Genomic DNA, 25,325 nt, shown 5'->3' on the forward strand with positions numbered 1-25,325 from the left:
GGTGCCTGTAGCACAGCTATCCAGTAAGTACAGTTTACATTTCCCAAACATCTATCACTGAGTATAAAGATATTTATCAGAATACAGCATGTCAATACGATCAACTGATTTGTTTGGGAAGAGTGTAAGATGGGGACATTGCAGACTCGCTTCCAACTCTGGGGTTAACCAGATGATATAAATGTCAACAGTAAAACGAGCATTTCACTCATAGGTGCCGACTCCATGGATGCTCCAGGGCTCGAGTACCCACAGGAAAAAATTAGTGGGTGCTCAGCACCCACTGGAAGCCCTCCTCCCCCGCAGCCCCACTCATCAGCACCTCCCACCAGCTGCGGATCAGCTGTTTGGCAGCATGCAGGAGAGCGCTGGGAGGGAGGAGGAGAAGTGAGGGAGGGACGCGCTTGGGAGAGGGAGAGGGGCAGGAAGAGGCGGGGCATGGCCTCGGGGGAAGGGGTGGAGTGGGGGCGGGGCCTGGGGTGGAGCATGGGTCAAGCACCCCTGGGGAAAGTGGAATGTCGGCGCGTATGATTTCACTGTAAGTTACAACATCGCCATTACTTTACACCGACATACTGTACACTTCACTTACCTCTCTGGCTGCCCTGCACGGATCTCCTTGGGCTTCTCAAGTTGTGGGGTTAACTTGGATGCAGAATGATCTTGAGCTGTCTCATCTCTCACACAGACCTTTTCCTTCTCTGTTGTTTCGCTGTGATGCTCATGGTGTTCCTCCTGCTCACTGCGCCACTCCTGGCCACCCTTCTGATAGCTGCCAGAGCTGTGACAGGAATGATTGGGTTCCCCTTCCCGCTGTTCATCCTCCTGCTCAGACCCCTGGGCACTTTCATGGTAATGGTCAAGCTCACTCAGGTGAGAGCTTCCCTGGCTGACGTTACATGAGGAGCCATACCTGCTACTTCCAGCAGGACTGGGAGGGGTAAGAGATAAATAAGTCAAAAGGCAGTGGCAAGGAGGAAACATGCAACAAACTGCAAGTTTAGTGACGAACAATCTGCACGGAAACTATAAGACACTACACTTAGTGCAAAGCTTGGCTATATTCGGGCTTGCTAGATGTGTATAATCAACTCACAGTATCTAACCATTGTAATCCCTGAACTAATCTAAATTGCATCAGAAATTGGGCATAAACCTACTGTAGGTACTATAGCAATAGAAACAGAAATGCAGTGCCTATTGGTATGCTAACCAAATTTGTAACAGTAATCATACCAGCACTTTACTATTGCCCTATTCTAAAGAAATTCAGCCAGGGTTAACAATGAAGGTATTCTAATCAACACAGAAGAGTAGAAATGTGTGCGTGGAAATCCGAAAGGAAGATCGCTCATCTTCCACTATTTTAAATGCTCTTTACTTCCGCCTCATTAATTGTACTGCTGCTAGAATCTGTGACCAGAAAGATGGATCCTTCTTAGCAGAAGGAGCGCATATATCTTAATCCTACTGAACTCTTTAGAAAGCATTGATTCCATATAAAAACCACACGTAAAAATTAGGACAATTTGGGATGGAAATTTCACATGCAGAGTCAGGAAATTCCATTGTAAGATTTCCTTCAGAAACCATTACTAAAACATCTTACTTGTGTATATACATATAATACTTTCTATCACCTAATATGGAGGGATAATGTTTTGACCTTAATGTGCACGAGCAATGGATCAGTTACAGTCACTTTGGGAACAGATTTTGATTCATGAATGGTGGTCATTTGGAATTAATGCACTATGTGTAATTCTCACATATGCTACATTTTTTAATTGCATTTGGTGCTGGATTGGCAGCTCTGGAGTCTGATTTCCTCTGTTCATAGAATAGTTAACAATAGGGACATATGGGAGAGCAAGCTTCCCTTTCACTGCCCACCAATGGGAGTTCAGCAAATCTCCACCATGTGTGAGACTGAGGCAATTATAATTTAGAATATACACAGGACAAAATAGAGGTTCGTGAACTACTGCAAACCTTACTCAGTAGCATCCTACATTGCTTGAAGTATGCAGATTGTGTAGAGATTTTAATGACTCACAACCTTAAAGTTTAACCTGTAATACCTTCATTGCCACCTTTGGAAATACTAAAAAGCCTGAAAAATTGGAAAACATTCTAAATATTTCTGTAATAATTACTACAATGGCAAATCAAGCTTCAACAATTTAAAGGCCAAACATCTATTTTATAAATAATATAATTTTCTGGGCACAGCACAGTATTATCTAGTGTTACAAATGTTTTTTTCAGTGAATATAATCACTAAACAAGTAAGCAAAACCATTCTGTACGTACCCGACTTTTATCAAGCAAAGAAGTAAGTTGTGAAAGGCTACTGAAAGCAACACTCAAAACAACTCATTCACGGAGACAGAACACAAAAGGAGCACATGAGTAAGCTAATTACATTCTTACAGAACACACAGGAGAGCAGAGGAAGTTGAGAAAAATGATACAAGGACTTAGTGTTTAATCTAGTGACTACACAACAGTATTCGCTAATGTGAACCACGAGTAATGCTACAAACAATTGATCATAAATAGGGATAAGACTGAATTATGCACAGTAACACAAAGTTTGATATCTACTGGTAGAGAGCACTTGCATTATAAATGGTCAATTGCTTGATACCATTTATTATGCTGCTTTTGTAACTGGCCTTTTCTTATCTGATGGTTCCGTGCTATTCAGATCTGCTGCCTGTGATCCAGGATGAAGCGCTACAGTGTCAGGACAAGAAACAAGATCTTCCTGTTCAGACTCAACCTGCTGACGTGGTAACTCTCCTGGTGGCTCTTCCACGGAAGGAGGACGCGACAGTTTATTGGAAATTGTGCTTTGTTGATCTTCAGATTCTTCGGCAACTCTGTCTTTTAACTTTTTGCTGGACACATCAATATTGCTGATTCCAGACGCTTCTTCGGAAAGTTCAGCATTCACCATGTCAGGCTGCTCAGTAGAGAAATTTGATTCAGTATTTGAATCATCTAGTTGATTAGACACAGCAGATTTTGAATTCTCATCGGCACTGACTGTTCCCAGCACCTTTACATCTGGTTTTGACAAAAGCTGTGGCAGCACATCCGGTTCCCTTTTGACAGAGGTCTCCTTGTTGTCTTTTTGCCAAGGAAATGAAAAATCTAGCTTCTTGCCAAACACTGCCCCTTGAACACTATCTGTCTTACTCACTTTTTCTTCATTACCTCCTTCAAACAGAGTTGAAGAAAACTTCTTAAAACCGGACATGAGGCCTGGCTCTGGTGCAATTTTACTTGCAGAAAGTGGCTGTTGTGAGAAGAAGGACCCAAACAGCTTTCCACCCTCCGTAGAAGACGACATGAAACTAAATTTTGACAAAGCAGATATACTTGGCATTTCAAACACAGGTTTACTAGTATTTGCATCTAGAGGAACATTCGTTGGTTCACACTGTTTATTCAAATCATATTTGGGGCTAGTTGCTCCTGTAGTCGTTTCATTCATTGTTAAATGTTCTGTCAGCTCTGCAGGAACATTTGGTTCCATTTCAAGGGTCCGATTCACATCTGGCTGGTAGGCATTAATGTCTGCCTGATCCCCTGGAGTGACGACTACTGTTTCAAGAGTAGTGCTCAGATCTGACTGGCACAAATTTACATCTGCCTCATCAGTTAGAGCTCTGGGTTCCAGTTCAAGTACACTATTAAGGTCAACCTGGGAGAAGTTAACATCCACCTCAGTGGCAACTTCTTCTGTTGGTTCTTCTGTTACATGTGTAGTGCCCACATCTAAGTGACACAAATCGAGAGATGTCTGGCCAGTTATTATTGTCTGTTCTGTACCGATTGCACTGTCCAAATCTGAATGGCACAGGTCATCATTCCCCAACTCTACAGAGGGCTGTAAATTAGCATTCAATTGAAGTACTTCAGGCACTTGATCTTCACCTGAAACCAACATTTCTGAAGCATTTAGCTGAGACTTCTCTTGACTGGTTTCAAGTCTTTGATCTTCTCCAATATCTATTTGCACACTAGAATCTTTTGTGGAGTTCTCTTCTGAGTCTGATGGGCAAGTTTCCTTCAGAGAATTGCTGGTCTTTATTTCAGACACTTCGGCTGCGGATATTTCTTCTAGCTTTTTGGAATCTTTTATAGGAATTGACCCTATGGTGTCTTTCCCACAATTGCTTTCTTGAGGTTTGGCAGTGGGTTTCAGACAAACCTCCTCTTTTGATGTTTCTTTTGCACCTTTAAAAATGCCAAAAACATCATTTGTGAAAGTTGGAGATGGCCCACTTGGGAGAGAAGAGAGACCAAAAAAGGAGGGGCTTTTCTTTTGAGCACTAGGAGCGGCTGGAGTTTGAGAGTGGGAGAACAAGCCAGATAAAGTTCTAGGAGATTTCACTTTTGTCATGAAGCTTGAAAATATTTCCACTGAAGAATCCAGTACTGATTTGTCATTCTCTGGTTCCTTGGGTGTGTTTTGCAAATGAGATGTTTCTGGCATTTTTGAGAAAGACTTTGACTCTTGTGCCTGTTTTAATCTAAGTCCAGAGGAAGGCTCGGGTAATTTGTGCCCAGGTAATTTATGCTTGGGTACATTCAATTTTTCTTCTGAGATGACCTCCTTTGATACACTGTTGGTAACATTTAAGTCATTTAAATTTGTGAAATTGTTTTTTTCATCTGAAACTGAACTGCCACCCCCGTTTCCAGAAGTTTGTCCTTTTGAACATGAATACTCTTCCTTAGCTGAGGAAGGTGTAATATACTCTTCCTTTCCTGTGCTGTCTGGGAGATGTTCTTTTGGCTCCTGAAACCCTGGAGAAAAGGACTCACTGTCCTCTTGTAACTTAGAAACTTCAAGGCAAGGATCGGAAGAAACTGGCTCTGTTGTGGCATTCCTGTCAACCTGTGAAGGCTTTTCTACACCGCTCTCTTTGCTTACTTCAGCAACGCTTTCTACTGACCACTCTTCTATGGGAGCATTTAATTCATTTGCATTGCTGGGGAAGTTGTTCAATGTCTCTTGTTTGCCAACCACTGGCTCCACAATACCAGGAGCCTCTTTTTTACTGTCTAACCCCGATTGTCTGGTAACTCTGATACTAGAGTCAACAGAAACGCTTTGCTTCATAAATGGCTTAGAGGTTGCTTGCTGAGCATGTTTTACAATGTTTTCCTTCTCTGGAGGAGTTTGTGGTTTTTCATCCAAAAAAGATGTCAGATTGAAGAAACTAAAGCTGGAACTACTTTGAGGCACGTTTTTCTTGACTGTCGGACCAGTCGAAAAGAAGGAGGGAAACTTAAATAGCCCTTCTGTTTCTAGCTGCTCAGCATTAGGAACATTAGCAGCAGATGCTGAAGATGTAGGGGTCTCTGGTCCACTCAAGAATGAGAATATGCTCCTGCCGAGTGGTTGTGCTGGCTGTGATTTTGAAGCAGTGGCATTTGAAAAACTGAAAGGCAAACTAAACCCTGACTCTCTAGATGTCTGATCTGGCTTACTTGGTTTCATTTTATCAGGTATGACACTCGTAAGATTATCTCCTTGTTGCTTTGGCATAACCACTGATGCACTACTGTGTTGCATTGGGGGCTCTCTCAATTGACCGATTCTGGGACCTGTGTGTACTGGCTTGTTCAATGCATTTCCAGAGTTTTTGCAATAGTTGTTCTCCTCTTCTACCTTTCTGCTTGGTTGCTCCATTTGTATACTATGACTAGGCGAGGTCTGCTTGTTCAGAGTCTCTGTTCTAATCTCTCCAACAATGGCAGAAGAAAGGGACTGCATGCTACTATGCTGGCTGCCTGCCTTTTCAAATTTCTCTCTGAACTCAACTGGAACTCTATCGGTTTTTGGTAGAACAGTGGCATTTGCCAATTGTTGAGAAGAGACTGCATCTCCTTTGAAGATATCCCCCAGGGAACCAAACAATGATGATATACCTGAAGTCTCCTTTCTCTCCTGAACAGTTTTATCATTTTCTGCCAGATTTGATGGCTGCGGCCCTTTGTTCACCTGTGTTTTAAAGAAATCAAAAAATCCAGAACCCTGATTTTTTTCAGCTGTTGAACTTGCAGAAGAATCTTCTCCTAAACTAAAGAGTTTCAAAGCACTTTTAAATAAAGTTTCCTCTGGCTCTGTGGACGACTGGTTCTGATTTGGCTGAGGTTTCTTGTGCTCCTCACCACTTACTTGGGGTCCAAGATGACTTGAAACTGGACTTGTCTTAATGGTCTTATCTGCTCTATTTGCCTTGCTATCAGGAGTAGTTTGGCTTAGTTGAGAAGATGATTTTGTTAATCCTTGATTTTTCATATGGATGTTTTTCATCTGAGTAAATTCATGCTTTTCATTTCTAATAGATTCTAGTTTATGAAATTCTGTTGCACCATTTCTCCCTAATTCAGGCTCAGTGGGAGTCTTTTGCCCAGTTTGTGTATCATCCCCTAATTTTGATGTTAATGACAAAACATCATGTTTATGTCCAGATAATTTTGACTGTGTACCTGTTGTCTTCATGGTAGACTCCTCCAAAAACTCAACGTCAGAACCTGAAGCCTTTCCAATTAAGCCACCCAAAGCAGAAAATAAAGATGCGACTTTGTTCACTGGTGTTTTTTTATCTTCTGCAGTCTTTTTGAATTCTGTCCAACTTTCAGCAGATGCAGAAAGTTCATCTGTTTTATGAGAGGACTGAAACAGATGGAAGCCAAAAAATCCTAATGATCCACTCTCAGAAGTGGTTATAGGGATGGTTTTGTCTGATTGCTTGATGTCAAACTCTTTATTTAACATCCAACTAGAAGTCACTTTGGAATGTGTTCTAAGATCAAGGGTTAGTAGAGGTTCTTCTGAATAATACCCACTTTCCTTTTCAGGCCTAAAATCTACTTTGAGTTTTTGAAGTTTATAACCTGAAAAATCTAATGGCTGCTCTCTTTGGTAATAAATAGACTCTTCAAACATTTGTGAAAAGGTCTCCAAATTCATGTTCATTAGCTGATCACTTCTTTGCAAAGCTACAGACAAATCAAGAGGCTTATTTATAAGGTAATTATCTAGCTGCTCCTCTTCAGCAAACCACAATAGTTCATCTTCACTGCCAAGAGGGACTTTGAAACCACAAACAGCAATGTTATCTTCCAACACTGCCCTTGGAATTGAATCCATCTGAAAGTTATAGCTCCAATATTCTTGATGCGAGTACATTTCAGGTGCACATACATAGACATACTGTCCTGTCGGATCAGTGAGCAGTGAATAGACATACTGACCATCACTATACATGTAGTATCCACATTCACCATCTTCTGATGGCCACCATACACCATGCTCAAGCAACGTCAGCCAGTGCTCGTACTCCTGACTGTACGTTGAATACACAAAACTTTCATCCATACTTATAGACTCTTGGTCAATTAAAGTCCACATAGTTCCATCACAACCAGATGAGTAGCTTAAGTCCATAGGCAACTCTTCTAATGAGCAGTTGCAGTCCGTTTCAAAAGGTGTAAGATTACTGCCATTTCCATTGAGAGAACTAGTTGCCCGCATGTCATTTTCTTCTAAACAGACTTCTTGAAACACTAACTGATCAAAGGATTCATATGACATTCCACTTAAATCTATACTCTGTCTGTCACAATTTCCATTTATTCTCCAGTCGATAACATTTGCATTTCCATCCTTTTTACATAGATTCATTACTGTGTCATTTGGCACAGGCCAGTCCAAAAACTCAGTAGGTACATCAAAGTTCTGGTTTAAGACATAATAAACTGGCTGTGCTACTTCCTGAGCGTCTGCAGAAAACTCTCCCGTGTCATACTCCCATTCAAAGCTAGAATGACTTCTTGTTTCTTCAAAAGTTGGATACTGCTCCGTTATGTTATGGGCTTTACCATCCAACAAAGAAAAGTTAAGAAATTCATTGGATCCTTCATTTAAGAGAGTATGATACATTTTAAATTCTGTATCTTGGTTAGGGATTTGCCTGCCAATTACAGATTTCCCAGATAAGTCTTGTACCCTCTGTTGAGAGCACAGCTCATTCTGAGATGTAGAGTGCCCATAGTAGGGAATATGGTGTTCCTCTGTTTTGTTTACTATTACGTTGGGTAAATGATCACTAGTTTTGGAAGATTCAATCACTTTTGTGTCATGCAGTTTCTCTTTTGGTCTGAATACGAAACTTTTCAAAAAGCTGGAAGTTTCTTGTTTTTCCTTAGGGATTCCTTCAGCATCAGACGTTATGTCTGAACCACTGGATTTTTTTTTTAAGTTGGACTCCTCACTTCTATCAAAAAACTTCATGAGGGCAAGTGAATTTGATTTCATCTCATCTTGCTTACAGTCAGACACATCTTCACTTGAAGAAAATTTAAATTTTCCAGAAAATAATCCAGGTGAACTGTTTTTCTGGTTGTCCCTTTCATTTTTAACATACAACTCTTGCCTATTGGGAATATTTTCAGAAGAAGAAAACCAAAAACGTCCCGAAAGCAAACCTTGTTGTGTGTTTTTCTTCTTTGTATCATCCTTGCTTTTAAGGTCTCTCTCTCCACCAGAAGACATGGATTTTAAGTCTGTTGTGTTTAGTCCTGCTGTCGTCATATCCTGTTTTATATTTCTACTTTTTTCCTGACCATTCACAGATCCACACTTTGTATGTGTAACTTTAAAGGTGGTCGAGGGACTTTTTTGATTTCTATTTTCTTGTGCACATGTACTGTTTTCCTTATGAGTGTTTTTTATTCTTATAGGTTCCTCTTTATGATTTGGTATATTTGGAACTGAAGTAGACTTTAATGAGCAAAATTTGGCATTTCCTGAATAACTACTTTTGTGTTCATCTTTAACCGCTGAAGTTATGTCACTAAAACTCTGACTGCTTTGATTTTTTGAGGCTACCAGGTTTTCTGCAGAAGCAAATTTAAACAAAGAAGGAAAGATGCTTCCTTTCTCTTTTGTATTCTGCAGCTTGTCTGAAAAACCAAAACCACTAAAAAAAGGAATCTGTAGTTTACCAGTAAATGGGAAGGAATGTTCATTTGTGGAACTGTTTTGTCTTATATCATCTTCAGATCTGTGGCCTTTTGAGAATCCAGATGAGGCTTCTTTTTGCACAGATTCAGCAGAAGGAAGCAATAACTGGCTGAAGGATTTTTTGAGCGGACTGAAAAACTTATCAGATGTTATACCTTGCTCTGGAGGTTGTGAATGAACCTCCACTTTACTTCCACTTTGCTTGTTTTCCAATTCATTACCTGGACACTGATTTCCTGAAATGTTTATACACTCTTCTACAATTATGTCAGGCTGATATGCCACATGATGAAAATCTGAAGACTTCTGTGGCCCACCCTCCTGCTTGGGTACTACTAGACCCTCAAAATTGGCTTTCAAGCTAAAGGAACTGAGTGAGTTTGTAAGTTTACCAAAGATTGAGGATACAGAATTGCTGCTTGTGTTAACTTCTGCCTCACTTTTAGTTTCATTTTGATTAGTTTCAGAAACAATACTGGTGATTGTGTTCTCTTCAGAGGATTTCTCACTTTTGTTTGTCTCAGAAGCACTTATAAGAGGTCTTTCTTCCTTGGTTTGCTCATCTTTTATGATTACTTTTTTTGGTACTTCTTTTTCAGAGAAAATTTTTAAAGGATTAAACATACCTAAAACTGAATTCATAACTGAATTTTGATTCTGGGGTGAAGGCTGCTGGCTCGTGGTGGTGTTTTCTGATGACTCCTGAAGACAAGGAGCTGTAGAAGTTATATCCTCTCTCTTAGTGGCTTCTGTGTTACTGAAGTTTGCATCAGGCACCCCTTTGTCACTGCTTGTCTGGGATGGTAATAATGAATGTATGGAAACTTTTATATCAGCCTTACTTTCCACTTTCACTTCTGGGGCTAAATGCTCAGATTTAGGTTTACTAGAGTATCTCTTTGAGATTCCACCCTCTGATTGGCTTAGAGTTTCTGGTTTCTCTGGTGCTGAAGACACAAGCTTTTCAACAGAGGTTGTGAAGTGCTTTGTACTTGAGCCTATCTTCTCAGTGAAAGAACCAAATAAGGAATTTACTGTGTTCTTTACACCTGATAAGTCTGGGAGAGATTCAGATTTGCCTTTGCTGTTCTCTTTATGCTCCATTATAGCAGGTTTTGCCTGGTCAGGGTGTACATATTTCTCCGTTGAATTATCAGCATTATCCCGCATGAGTGACGCACACTCAGAATTTGTCGCTTTTGGGAGAGTACCAAATTTGCTAATCTCTTCCTCCTTTTCAGCCAAGTATTCAGATACAGTTTCTACCAGACACTGTAGTTCATCCAGCGCATCAACATATTCCTCACTTGGCTCTTCAACTGGAGAAAGCATCAAGTTTTGCACTGGATAGCCATACTTGCCTCCTCTAGTCCTATGTTTTTTGTCACAGTTAGCCTTTTGCAACTGAGATACTGAGTCTGCAGCATGATTATCTGTGAAGTGGTCAAGATGACAAACATTTGATTTGTACCATGTTTGTGAAAGTACAGCTAATTCTTCCATTTCATCATCTGAAACAGGTGAATACTGAAGCTCCTCAGAAGCACTGCTGTCAAATTCTTCAAGGTTATCTAATGGCACAAAAGTATTGACTGGTTGTTCAGAATTTGTTACTTCTTCACTGCGAAAGTGAACTGAGCCATCACAGTCATGGTTTGCCCGCTGCTTGATGGTCCACTTGCCACTTTTAACCATTAGGCCATTTTTGTACGGACGCAAAATTGGATAATCAGGTAGCTGTTCTTTATTTTCGATGCTGCAGCCATTAAATTTTTCAGTTCCTTCATATACTGGGAAAACACTGCTAGGTTCAGACCTAGTTGCTATACCACTGAAAGAGACTGTTTTCTCCACAGGAAAATGTAGACTTCCATTATAATGTAGGCTTATTTGTTCACTCTCATCAAAATTTTTGTATCTTAGTTTCTTTTTCCTTCTCCTATCTATTGTATCATATTCCTGAGGATATCTAGGAATATCTAAGGTTCCTGACTCCACACACACATTCTGGCAATATCTTGATCTTTCATGGTGGTTGAAAGTCTCCTTTTTTGAGTACATTTGGGTTTTCTTTACATTTGTTTCCTGACAATTTCTATTTCTATTACTTTTTTCTAGGAATTCCTCTATCAGCAGTTTTCCTATCTCCTCATAGTTACTCTCCCACTCTTCTTCTTCAACTTCAGAATCAAATGGAATGATCCTGACCTTTTCACTTTTAACTAGAGATCCTTGTCTAATAGACGAAAGATGAAAATAAAAAGGGAGAGAAGGCAAAAAAAGGGGGGAAGGAGTGAAGGGGAGGAAAGAAAGTTAAAATTTTTTTCAAAGGACAGTTTAAATGAGAAGACCAGAAGAACAGCGAATTAAATGTATTAACAAAAGAAATATAAAACATGGAACACATACAATGGTGTAGACACTGAAAGATCATCATCTACTGAGAGACTATATAACATTTCTTAAATCAAGGGATCAAACATTACCATAATAGTCTGCAGGGTCAAAAACTTCCATAACAATTATGACACAGATCTTCTACAAAAATTAAGGAATGGCTGTTTGAAGTAGAAGAGTTATCGGTGAAAGATTATAATAATGCAACTTCAGATATATTTTGGTGTCTTGAGATTATGGTGTTATAATTTAAGGAATGCTCAAACAGTTAATTGCATTTTCACTTGAATTTCAAGGACTGTATATTTTGCTAATATTAGGCAAGTTTCTGTTAATCTGAAAGGTGCTCATTACTTTAAAATGAATCCTGTTTTGTGAAAATAGCTACTGTAATTTTTTATAATAGACATTTAAAGCCAGTAATGAGGATAAGTCGTTTTACAAAGTTACCAGCAAATTAGGATGCCTCCTAGGGGCAGACCCAGCACTTGGATCCAGTGCACACAAGTCACAATTGAATGCAAAGGGAGCCATGTGAATGTGTGAAGAAAGTCTGTAGACTCTACAGTAATAATCAGAACAGTTAGGCATCAAAGGAATAGACCTGTTCTGATGTGAGAAATGTATTCAATTAAGAGTTTTTCCCCTACTTTATAAAAATGTTACATTTCACTAAAAAGAAACAAACAAACTTAAATACAACACCTGGAATGGAAACAAGCAATGACATCAGTCCATCATTAAGCTACAGTTCGGAAATACAGTGAAGGCATGCAAACAATGAAAGTCGGCTGAAGTATATCACGAGATGACATCACAACAGCAACATCAAGGAGATTAGACAAACATCTAGCTGTAAAGAAGTTAACCCACCTATCGGACAAATCTAGAGACTGCCTGCTTTCTAGCGAGTACTGGCGGCTTGTCATTTGACTAGACTCAGATGCAGATTCTAGGTCAGATCGGCCACTCACAGTGGAATCTATGCTATCATATCGCCTTGAAAGTAAATAAAGTAAGAGCAGGAAGACAGGTAGTTACATATTGATTCCAAACTTAATATTGCAAATAAAATTTCAACTAAAAAACCCACAGATAGGAAGTCTGGTACTCTAGAGTCACATCATTATTGGGACTAAAACATGGGCTAGTCTAAGAAAGAGCAAAAACAAAGATATTAGGCAGGCCAGGGCAGAGGGAAATAAAAATCCATGTTCTTATCTTAAAGGACCAGGATCACCCTTACTGGGGATCCAAATTACCATCATGAAAAGGAAAGCTCTCCCATGCAGCATTTCTAGAGACGTTTTTAAAATAGATATCTAGACATAAATCCTCATGGGCACTTAGATAATATGGTGACCTGCATGCCACCAAAAGAGTGGTTAGATGGATTGAATAGGAGACTGATTGAGAGTCAGCTCACTTTTAATGAAAATAGTTTTGGACCGAAACAGGCTGCTAAAGTCCTTTTAACAGATTTCCCTTGTCTTTAATGTTTTCCTACACACAGTCCGATATACTTACGAAATTTAACAATTGAAAAAAGTGACTTACCTGTTCTGTAACTGTTGTTCTTCAAGATGTGGGTACAGAAGTGTATTGTGCCCTGCTGGGTTTGTGCCAAACGCACCAGTGTCAGAGATTTTTCCCCTAGCAGTACCCGTCATGGCTGTGAACATGCCCTATGTCTCCTCATGACCCCTCCTGAGGCTATATAAAAGCAGCCCCGCCCTGACATCCCTCAGTTCCTTCACACTGGAGAAGCTGGTTTAAGACTGAAGAAGAGGGGATGGAGGGTGGGTTGTGGAAGATGTGTCCATACCAACCTCAGTTACAGAACAGGTAAGTCACTGTTTTTTCTTCTTCAAGTGGTTGTAGATATGCATCCCACTCAAGTGACTCCCAAGCAGTACAGTTCGGAGATGGGATTGGCGTTTACTTGAACAGCAATTACCGTTTCCATCAGAAGCGGCTGTGACAGCCCAGCACCAAGTAAATGTATGCACAGAGGACCAAGTAGCAGCCCTATAAAATGTCCAGTATGGGAACATTCCCGAGGAAAGCCACAGGTGCAGCTTGGGCCCTTGTTGACTAAGCCAAGCACATCTGTGGAGGAGGAATACTAGCTATGACATATGCTGAATGGATGCAGGAAGCAATCCACAGAGATACTGTTTGTGCTGATACTGCCTGATCTCTCATGCGTGGAGCCCTGCAAATCCGCGGGTATCTGCTTCATATCCGTATCTGCGGAAGCGGATCCCCTTGGACCATTTCTGCGAATAGCAGCATGGATGTGGATACAAATTTTGTATTGGTGCACAGCTGATGGTAAGAGCCAGGCAGGCAGCTGTGAGGAACCACAGCACAGATCCTCTACCTGCCCTGGGTAGGAGGCCTAGGGGGCAGGGACACTGGGCAGGGGGCTGTTCAGGCCCCATGCCCAGGGCAGGTGGAGGGTCCGCAGTAGCTCCACACAGCTGCCCGCCCAGCTCTTATCGCGGCCAGGCTGCAGCTCCGATCTGCCCCCCTGGCCAGAACCAGGTTGGGGAGAGCCGCACTGGCAGTTGTGGGGAACCTGGGTCCCCCCACCTGGCCTGGGGTTGCTTGGGTCCCCCCGCCAGGGCAGGTGGAAGGTTCGCCGCAACTCCCCACAGCTGCCAGCGTGGCTCTCCCCATATAACCAGAGCTGAAGTAATCCTTTGGAGAAGATCCTGGTAAGATTTAAAACCTGCTAAGAGGGGAGATGAGGAATCTAGGACTCCTAGAGCTGCCTGACGTGTTGGGAAGGGAATTGGTACAGCTGAGGTGACCTCATGAGAGAGTGGTTGCTGCTCTGGCAAAGGGTCCTCCGGGAGCTGTGGCTCGAGAAGATGGACACACTCCTACAGCCCTGCGGGGGCTACTCTAGAGGCTGATGCCCCTGAGGGTAGGCAGGTCTGCTTGCAACTGGGGTTGAGTCCTAGCTCTGTGAGAGTAGAAAGTTCTTCACAAGTCACAGGAGGAACACTGCAAGAAGGAATAGAGCATAGGAGGCCAATATAGCTTGTAATTGCTATAAGAATGGGAAACCTCTTGGCACCAATGTCTTTCCCCTGCAGGGAGCTTAGAGGACCTGCAAGATTTCTTCTACTGTGGAGGAGACGAGATGTGGAGAAGACGCCACACTGGGACCTAAAGAGCCCTCTGGATAGTCTGTGAGCATGGGCGTAAGCCACCGAGCTGGGGTCACAGGATATCCTGACTTACCCATAAACCAACAAGAAAGGTGCGAAGTCAGTCCTGAGGATGGGAGTGTTGTTGGTACAGGACAGGTTGCCATTAAGTCCAGAAAATGGCTTCCTGTCGGTGCTGAGGAGTATGACTGAGTCTGTGCAGGCTCAGAGGGGAGTCTAAGGCCCCTGGCACCAAGGCGAGGATGCAGACAGTGCCACAGAGCAGGAGTGCACCAATACCAAGCCCACAGTCACCTGTGCTGAAGGCAGCATGTGTTTCATCACTGGCACTGAATAAGTCGATGGCATCAACCTTAGCCCCAGTGTTGAAGAAGTTGAAGGGCCTGGAATTGCAAGTGGTATCAACAGACCCACTGAGTCCTGAGGTAGCAATGAGGGTGGCACAGACAAACAGAGCGAGTCCACTTCTGTGGGCTCAAAGGTACCGAAAATGGTAGCGTCACAACTGTGTCCTTAGGTACTGAATTCAATGTCCAGTGAATCCCTGATTCATCTTGTGGAGCCTCTTTTGAGACAGTTTTCAAGATGCAGAGTGACCCCTTTTCTCTTTCTGAGGGAAAATCAGGGTCCCAGGGTCTGTCTGTTGCCACTCCAGAGGCAGAAGGCAGCTAACTAGACTACAGGTACCACTAACAACTATCAAAGCTATTGACAAAGTGAAAAAAACTTGGTGACAAACAGAGAGGGAAAAAGCCACCAGGAAAAGCCTCACACATGGACAGCTGCGACTAAGGCCACTGGCAGTAAGTAGTAATTGAAGGGGGACAGGATGCCACCACATTACGTAATCTCAGGACAAGCCACAAGGAGACACAGGGCATGTGTACTGCCCTCACAAGTACTGCTAAAGGGAAAACCTCTGATGTTGGTACATTTGGTGCTACCATACCTGAGTGGAATACATGTCTGCAACCACTGAAACCACCAACCAGTCATACTTTCATCACAGAATTCTTTAACCAGTTCAAGCTCTGGACAACTGATTTTCCAAAAAACAGCAGGCCTTTACAGAGGCCTTGGAAATTGTTCTTCACAAATCAAAGCATTCGAGCATGTCTGCATTCGGGATTTTCATAGCCATGAAGCTGCACAGATGCAGCCTGATTAGGGCAATCCCCCAGCGAGCATGTTTCCCCATCTGTAAAATGGGGATAAGGATACTGACCTCCCTTGGGATATGCTGATGAAAAGAGCTAGGCATCATCACCACCCACAGGGGTAAAGCAGCACCAGCACAAGCCTTGCTTTCAGCAGTACAGTGCATCTATGCTGAGGGACAGCACTGGTCTAGCTATACCAGTGCAAAACCCCCTAATGTAGTCAAGCTCTCAGCAAGCAGCGAAAGAACAGAAGTGTGTCTAATTAAGAATACATACCAAAGCAAAAAGACAGTATGCAAGCAAAGTGGCAGAGAGATTTGTTTGCAACGTGCAATCATAATGAAATACAAATCTGTCCAACACAAGGATGTGGTGACAGATTCGTAGATTTTAAGGCCAAAAGGGATAATGTAGTCTGACCTCCTGCATAGCAGAGGCTAAAGAACCTCACTCAATAATTTCTGCCTCAAACCCATAACTTCTGTTTGAGCTAGAGCATATCCGTCAAAAAGATATCCAGTCTCGACCCAAAGACTGCAAATGATGGAGAATCTACCATCTCCCTAGGTAAAGAGTTCAAGATGCAATAAAAGCAAGCATTTTGCAGATGTGAATCACTAAGCTCACACTGCAAAAGAATTACAAGCATAATCACATACAGCTGGAGGACAAATCACCAGTAATGATGCAGAAGGAGTTCTTTATTGGGACTCAAATTTGGAAACCAAGAGATTAATAGATTTACAGGTTATAAGACCAGAAGGGACCACTGTGATCATCTGGTCTGACCTCCTGCATAACACAGGCCATCAGACTCCCCTGAATTAATTGTACTGGTTTGTGAACAAAAGGCGAATTTACAAACAGATGCTGGAGCTGGGCGCAATGTAAACAGCAAGCACAAGCAATCCCCACCACCACTACACACACAATCCCCTTCCCCCACAGAAAACCCACTAGCAGCCACCTAACGTTGAATTTTAAAAAAAAAAATGCTATTTTGATAAAGTGGGCAAAAAATAAGCCTATGTAGCAAAGCCACACTGACACGTCTGCGCAAGGACAGATGACAATAAGAGTTTGAAATAATTGAATAGGAAGTCCCATGTGTAATAAGTTATCTACTGCACAGGATGCATGAGAAAGAATCTGATTATGTCTTTAATGGTCTAGAATGCATTGAGAATAATACATCACACTGTTATAGATAAAAGTACAAAAATACACGTACCACCAAGTCCCATTAGCAGTGACAAAGTAAAAGCTGAATTTTACTGGTAAAATATGGTATTTCTAATTAGATACTAACTGACTGAGTTAACTGTATGATCACTATAATAAAACCACCACAGTTAAGGATATGCCATTAAACATAAGCACAACCCATGAGAACAACTGATGTCTAGACTTCAGAATGCAAGTGTACCCTCAGTTAGGGAGGTATGCCAAGGGTTTGGGAATAAGACCAGTTTGATATAGAAAGTGAAAAACTCTGCACCTCTCACTTTTTTGGTAGATATATGTTCAAGCGACTACCCTTCCCTTCCAGATTATTTCAACACATGAAGTGTATATCAAAGCATCATGTCCTATTTCTCCAAAACCTATGCCTATCAAGCTCACTAACATTGTCTCCTTGTTTCCTTGTGCTCCCACTGCCTATCCATTGCATCCACCTGTTCTTTTTCATATATTTAGATTGTAAGCTTTGTGGGCCTGCATTCTTGCTAAGTGTTTGTATGGCATCCTGGTTCCCGACTAGGGCTCTTAAGCAATACGATTATTATTATTATTCACCTAATGAGCTGGACAGGGTGAAGTAATGGTTGATAAATGCTGATTTGTGATCAAAAGAAGAACCACATAGACTGTATAATGTTCTGCTATGTGCAAAACACCACCTTAAATTGAAAAAGATCCGGGGGGGCGGGAGGGGAGAGATATCAATTTCTGGAAATAAACCCGTACTTTCTTACGGCACCAGGTACACACTGAGGCAAAACCCATGTTATGCAACAGTGCTATGTGCTAACAGGTAGGAAAAAGGGAAGAGACAAAGGCTCCTTCCTTGAATATCTTTGTGTGAGCAGCTGATAGAGGGATAACAGCTAACGTGAAACAGAAAATTAATTTGTCACCAGTGAAGAGGAAATTTACCATAGGACAGCACTGCTACACTGAGTTCCATTTGCTTCTAAAGGTAGCACACAATTGCCAGATGACATTTTCAATCATTCTACCCTTATTTATTTATTTATTTAAGGAAAAATAGAACCAATCAAGCTCCTAAGTTTGAACACATTCTAAAAATTCTTTTATGAAACTAGGCTGCAGGATCTGCCACAGTACTTGTGTTATTCAAAGGTGGAGATTTAGACTAGAAGAGCACATCTATTCACAAGGCAGGTGAGGATACCTTGTGCTGTCTTATTACAATACTTTTAAAACCTCTAGGCTGTCCCTCATCAGTTTGCATAATGCTTTCAGGATCTACAGTAAACTTTCAAATGGCAGAGAAAGAGCTACAGTTTTAAAGTCAGCACCCACCTGATGGCCATACGTTCCCGGTAATCCAGATCACAGCTCTGCATGGAGTCCATGCAGGCGTCCTGAGACACACCCTGCTGCTGCAGGCGAGAGGGCACAGTAAACTGGTGCACAGAAGCGTTGGGCTGTGAGATTGTGTGGTAAGGAGGAGGAATGCTGTTGCTGGTCTCACTGCGGTAGTCACTGTCTCTGTCATCCACTGCACTATCAGGGTCTTCCAAGGCTAAGAAACAAACGTAGTTAGAGCACAACTCACCAATTCCACTCAGATGGGCAAGCAGCACCCATTTCACACTTCACAGCAAAATGTCTTTTAAGAGGCCTTTTCTGTAATGCTGGGGTCCTAAAAAGGCAATGCAGAGTGTGAGCTCATGTTCTCCAAATTTATATTGAAGAGTTCCCTGTTTACCTTTCCTTCTCTCTCATTTGCCACGTCCTTATAAGCCAACATTTACTTTTTTTGTTTTCCCTTCAACCACTGCTGACAAATAGGAGCACAAGATGCTTTTAATTTAGGGAACTTTTTTGGATTCCTTTACTACAGTTGCAAAAACCCTAATAAAAACAATTCAGTTGTCAGAGAAGTACATTCCCCTGTGCAAAGTTGAGTCTGCCCTGAGGATTTTATTTTACTCTCGCTCATCTAGCGACTGATTTTAAAAACCCAATCAAACCAGAGGAGCAGAAAAGGAAATTAAAAAAAGCTTCTAACTTGTTTCCCTTTACATGTTTACAATCACTGTATCACTCCTTTCAACATACTTTACCAATATCAAAAATGTTTCATTTCTCTCAGGGACAGAGATTATCGAAAGGCTATCATATGCTTGTCAGTCAAGAGGAAAGCCAAAATCAACTAGCAGAGTAACTCTGCCGGTATACAAGTTATTTCTTCTTATTGTAATTGCTACATTTAACACATTCCTGTAGCTACATTTAATCGTCCCATTTAGAAACTTCAAGAAGTCAACACAAATGTCTGTTGTGTAAATACCATCGCAACAAAAAAGCTCCCGCCACATATTGCGCCTCTCCCTTGAAAGAGATCGCAACTTATAACCCTTCTAAAAGAGAAGAAAAATGAAACTTCTAGTCTGACATCTGTTCATGGCCTAAAAAATAAAGCTCCTACTAGGCCGTGCAGTATGGCAACTTTATCTTTGCAAGTTTCCAGTCAATAAATAGATAACCGTGATAAAGCAGGTGAAGTGCATTGCGAACATGCTTGAAATAAAGAAAAATCACAACCATCAGCCATTATTCCTCATGACCACCACTAGCACCAAAGCCTGAATAGAAAGGACAATCAAATCAAAGCTCTGTCTGAGAAGTTGATTCCGTACTTCATGCATGCCTCAATCAGCCAGCATCACAGCACAGACTGATTGGGACTGAGCAAGGAAATAAAAATACAGGTTGGTTTCTTCGTTTGCTTTCCCCATTTCTTTGACAAACAAATGGAAGTTTAATTCTGGATATTCCAGATTGAAATTATCCACAGTAGATGGATACATGTTTTCCATTGAAGGTTTCATTTCTTTTGACTTAACAGTTTCTATTGTTTCATATAATTTAAGGTTTGCTATTACTGAAACAATCTGTTTCCCTTAATATAGTGCAAAGGTATAGTAATATCCTGACACGGAAGCAAACAAAAACCACCTCCACTGGAGAACGTCAGCACATCTAGTTGAAATCTCCTTCAAACAGGCTTTCTATTCATAAATCAAAGCTAGTCAATTTGATTGTCTTCAATGAACATAGCATATAGTCTTCTGCTTCTTAATAGACTAATGCTATGCAGTTCTTGTCAGTTTCCATACATTAAACAGAAATGAATTGCTATTATGTTGAATTATTTGGATTCATTAAAAACCAAAGAGGTGCCAATCTTGCACTCTAGTTGGAAAAGAAAAACTGGAACCCCATAAAATACAGAAACAGTAACCATGCAGCAAAAAAAAAAAAAAAAAAAAATCAACAATTTCCCCCTTACAACACTCAGTCTTGGAAACCTGATCAACTTAGAAAAGGATTTTAAAACTGCTTACTCCTCAAAAACAAACAAAACCAATACGGCCCTGCTGTGTAAAATTTAATGACCTGATGTGCAATGGTGCTGACTACCCCTGAGAAGTTAAGTCCTAAATCTTTGGGGCAGGGACTGTCATCTATCTGTTTGCCCAGTATCTAGCACAATGGGACCCCAGCCTCAGAAGGATAACACAGTGCTACTTCGAAGGTTAGTGTCACCACAGCTGACTTGCATCACACTAAAACAATGGCACTGTTACTATACCTCATACTTATAATTATGGAAGCATGTGTGTATGTCTCACTCTATACTAAATATTTGGGGTTCCCTCTGGCAACTACTTAATGTTTTTCTGCAAACCCCTCAATTTAGGGCATACTGAATAATGAAGAAATGGTGACATCCCTCAGTGCAGCATAACACTTTCCAGTTAACGCCACTAAACCACCTCGCGATTATGCATTTGTATGGTCAGTCTTTCAAAGGACATTAGCTCACTACACTGACTGTAGAGAATCCACCTTACAGTACAAAGGGTAAAATTCTCCACTCTGAAGAGTTCCAATAAATGTTCTGCTCTTCTGTAACAATGGTGACGCACATTACGTCTCAGTAAGGAAGTTCTCCCCGCAGAGAGAATCACAGCAATAATTTAGTGTTGTTGTAGCCATGTCGGTCCCAAGGTATTAGAGACATAAGGCGAGTGAGGTAATATCTTTTATTGGACCAACTTCTGTTGGTGAGAGTTCTTCTTTAGCTCGAAAGCTGGTCTCCCTCCCCAACAGAAGTTGGCCCAATACAAGATATTACCTCACCCACCCTGTCTCTCCAAAAGCAGGAATTTAGCATTTGTAAAATTGTAGATTAAATTTATACATTAATCATCCAAGTTGATAGAATATAAGTATTTATAACACGTGGCACCAGGATTTCTCTATGTCATCATTAATGCACAACATGTGTAGACTCATGGGTCCCAAGTTAGAGCATGTTTTACTGATAGCAATTTTAAAGAATAGGAGTCCATAACCCAGTGATAACAATGAGGCTACATCAAACATATACTGTATCTTTGATAAATGCCCTGAGCATCGGCAGTATGTCTAGGGATGTTAACACCACTAGAAAGCAAGACTGGTGGCAAGTATACTAATAATTTAGGCCCAGATTCTAGTTCACTTACTTATGTTGAACAGCACCTTACTGCACACGCAGCCCCACTTCAGTGCCTTGCTCCATGAGTAGTTCCATGGACGAGTCAGCGTGAGTAAGGATATCAACGTCTGTCTCTTACACAGGCAGCAGTATGTTTTACTTTAGCAGAAGTGTTTAGCAAGATGCAGTGGCTGTGACATGAGTGCATTAATATTCTTGTTACTAAAAGGTATTTAATTCATCCTAAGAAAAAGAGGAGACTGACAACAACTTGCAGAAGCAGTTTTGCAGATACATTATCCATTCAATAAAAAGGAACAGGTATTAATGCTTACTATGTTTTAGCAAAATAATCTTCACACAAATGAATGGGATAACTTACAGCATCATCTGCCTGAGGATGCTGCTGCTGTCAGTTTTCCCACTCCCGCTAAGCCATCGCAGAGAAGATAGTCTTTGAAAACCAGTATGTTAGTAACTAAAGATATAATGGCACGCACTGGTAAAAAGACTTCAAGGAATTGGTTTAGGAAACTTCACATGCACCAAAAGCTCTCAGGGGATGCAAACAGTCTCTCAGTCTACAGTCCTACTGTGTAAAGGGGATAAACCCAAGGGAAAGGGAAAAGGCATGCTCTGCTCTGATAAATAACTGAATATTCATGCATACAGTCAACATATACAATGAAAAGCTATTGGACAAAGTCACATCACACAGAGGGATTGACAGAGTAAGGATCTAGAGCCTGAAAAGAAAAAGCAAGACAAGAGACAGCAAGTACACATGTGAACTTTGGGGAGCTGGCATATCCAATTCCAAATTCCCTATTTTCATCAGTACAGTAATTCTGATGCAACTGCCACAGGGCAGAGAGCATTTAGTTATTTTTATACTGGTCTCAAAACAGTTTCAACTCATTTCTGCCCCAGCCATGTCAATCAGGTTTACATTTGGACAAGTGTTTTTCTTTAAAAATCTTGTTTTCTAGGGGGTTGACAGCACCACCATTACTTGAGGGAGAAACTGGCTATAAAAATCCTCAACCCAGGGCCAGCTGCGAAGGAGGGGCTTCTCCCAGAATAAGTTTCAACTTGTTTAGAATTGCCTGGTGGTTTAATGGCAATTTCTTGTGCTGTCCCTTGAGAGTTGGGATCCAGTTCCCAAGCTTGATCTCACTCCTAAGGATATCACAAGCAGTGGTAAGAGCAATGCAGTATGCCAAGTCCTAGGACAATGGAGATGGGGGAGAGTGCTTTGAATTCCACTCCAATGACCTCACACCCCCTCACCAAAGAGAAGAGCCATTTACATGACTCCAGCTTTCTTAAACCTTTAAGTGACTGTTGGGGAAAATTTGAGAGTGAAGTGTGATGAAGGAACAGGGGCTGTTACAATCTAGTCTCGCCTCCTGCGTACAGAGGCCATAACTTCTTGCTGAATGAGTCATCACTTTTACAAAAACATCCCACTGGGCAAAAATATTTTGTCAAAGAAGAGTTAAAACTGATTGCATGTGGTCACTTATGTTAAAAACTTGAAAGCCAAAAATGAGTTTAAGTACAATTTTCCAGGTCATTAGTTTATCCAGACTATTTTGTATCACTGGGCACTTAAAGGGACATCAGAAACTTGAAATCTAGTCAATTTGAAATAAATGAGTTAACAGTTTCATATATTTTACCTGCCACCAAGCCTCCAATTTGGGGGATTTTACAACCAAATTTTCCTATTTTTTATTTTGTTTTTAAATCCCTTTTGTTAAAAAGAGCCACAGTAACCAGTAACCTGACTATACAAGGAAAACAGTTAAGCTTACAATGCACAAGAGGCTGCCAAAACACAATGAAAACAGATATCTTTTTTCTAATCTTTCCGTTATGATGATCCAGGTGTTCATTCTGGGTGGCATTTTAAAAGCCATCAGTGTTGGCCTAAGCCTACCCCTACCAAATTCAGGGTTAAAATACCACTGACTTCCAGGGAAGTAGGGGCAGGTCAACACTGAGCACTCCTGAAAACCTCATCCTAGAACAATACATAAAATAGTTTCAGAGACATGTCCCATTTAAGTTGGCTGGACCCTTTAAAAAAAATCTAAACAAGCAGATGGAATTGAGACAGTTAAATAGCCAAGACATCCTCTAGGCAGTCACAGTATGGCACACATTAAAAACCTGGCACTGGTGAGAGGTGTACACCTTCTGCTTTTCTTCCAGATCCCTGAGTTTCAATCCGGATTGAGTATAAAGTGACCGAAATAGTTCAGTGATTCCTGGTTTTTGCCCTTTTCTATCGTAGCCTTCCCATTAAGTTAGTTTTCTAATTTAATACTCTAACAGAGATGACATTTTTTCAACAAGTATCTCTTATTCAACAGATCTTCCAAGAAGCTGAGTACTTGTGTTCTCTGCTTAGCAGTCAGTATCTTCCCTATAAAAGGGAACTTTGTGGTGAGAAGACTTGCCAGGAACCAGTGTACTTGCACACCCAATTCAAAATACAGGACTGACAGAGAAAGGCCCTATTTCCAAAAAAATGGAATATAAATTTCATAGAGCAATCTACACTTTACAGTAGCTTACCCAGCAATACTGGGAAACTCTCACACAGTGGCATGAGAATAATACAGATTCCTCTCCGAATTTGTAGCAAACGGGTTTAAAGTGATGAAGTTTCACCTACTTTGAGACAGAAGCAATGCATGTATAACAGCAGCATCTTACCAGACGATCAGCTAAACTCGACAAGACACAAGAGAACATATCATTAAGGCAATTACCTTATAGCAAAACCCTCCTACTCCCCCTTTCAAATGTGCTGTCTATGACATGAATTGTACCTGCACACCATTTTCTGCTCACACTGTATGCAAATTAATGTACGAAGTGGACAGGTAAGAATGTACTCAGTGGATGTTGACTCCAGTAAACTTCTATAATATACTGGAAAGGAGGAAAAATATTAATCCCTAACTGAAGGAAGGCCAGTACTTTCTAAAGCTTTCCCTCCCATGAGTTGCACATGAAAATGAAGTTTTTAAAATCTCTGATCTTTATAATTTAAAAGTAGATGGAAAAATCTAATTATTCCTTAATTGACGCTCCATAGCTATTGAAAGTAAATCTCCCTAGCCATTCAGAAATCCAGTAAATTGTGTGCAAGGCTAGAAGAAAGTACCATAGGTATGAGTTTTAAACCTTTCTTTATTGGGGACGGTCTGAATGAATATGAATGTGATTTCATACCAAATAGTATGTAATAAATGTGCCAAACCGGAAAAGTGGAGCTGCCAAAAGAGCAAGGAACTCCAGAAAATAAAGGGCATTTTTCTTCTCAAATGCTCCATCAAAACAGGAGGTTATGTTCCCATTGCTGTAAGGAGGCACAATGTTTGGCAGCCCCTATGAAGTGCGGTGTATTTGGATATCACCTAACTGGTCTGACTTGCGTACAACCTTCCCCATAGAGAACAACCCTATTGCAGGACCATCAAGCACAGGAAAGAGAGAGAGAAGCAAGTGGCAACGTAACAGGGTGGTCTGTCCCCTTTAAGGAGGGGGCAGGGAACTCAAGGCCAGCCCATCCTGTTCCATGACATGGCCTCTTTAAGGGAGCAGCAGACAAGCTGGGCAATGGGAACCAGGTTTAAATAAGGAGTTACCTCCTGAATAGGATAAAACCCAGCTGTCAGCTGACTCCACAGGAGAGAAGGGAAGCTCCATGAAGCAATGCTGAAACCTGGCTACAGATGGGCTGGGAAGCCAGCTTGAACCACTGCATAGCCTCAAGACTGTGGGCT

General features: G+C 41.2%; 1 protein-coding gene across 8 annotated transcripts in view; it reads right to left on the reverse strand.

Moving 5' to 3' along the window:
* UNC13B (unc-13 homolog B) overlaps positions 1 to 25,325 on the reverse strand; it is a 390,473-nt gene that overhangs the window by 221,595 nt on the left and 143,553 nt on the right. For 4 of the 8 annotated variants that reach the window (XM_073343298.2, XM_073343300.2, XM_073343299.2 and 1 more), the window contains 3 exons: positions 18,336 to 18,558; positions 12,323 to 12,448; positions 593 to 931 (listed from right to left, as the gene is read on the reverse strand). In XM_073343298.2, coding sequence (XP_073199399.1) covers positions 593 to 931; positions 12,323 to 12,448; positions 18,336 to 18,558 — 688 coding nt within the window. The remainder of the gene's footprint in view (positions 1 to 592; positions 932 to 12,322; positions 12,449 to 18,335; positions 18,559 to 25,325) is intronic. The other 4 variants (XM_073343305.2, XM_073343304.2, XM_073343307.2 and 1 more) reach the window with 1 other exon arrangement.

This window comes from Lepidochelys kempii, chromosome 5, assembly GCF_965140285.1.
Source record: "Lepidochelys kempii isolate rLepKem1 chromosome 5, rLepKem1.hap1, whole genome shotgun sequence".
Classification (NCBI taxonomy): Eukaryota; Metazoa; Chordata; order Testudines; family Cheloniidae; genus Lepidochelys; species Lepidochelys kempii.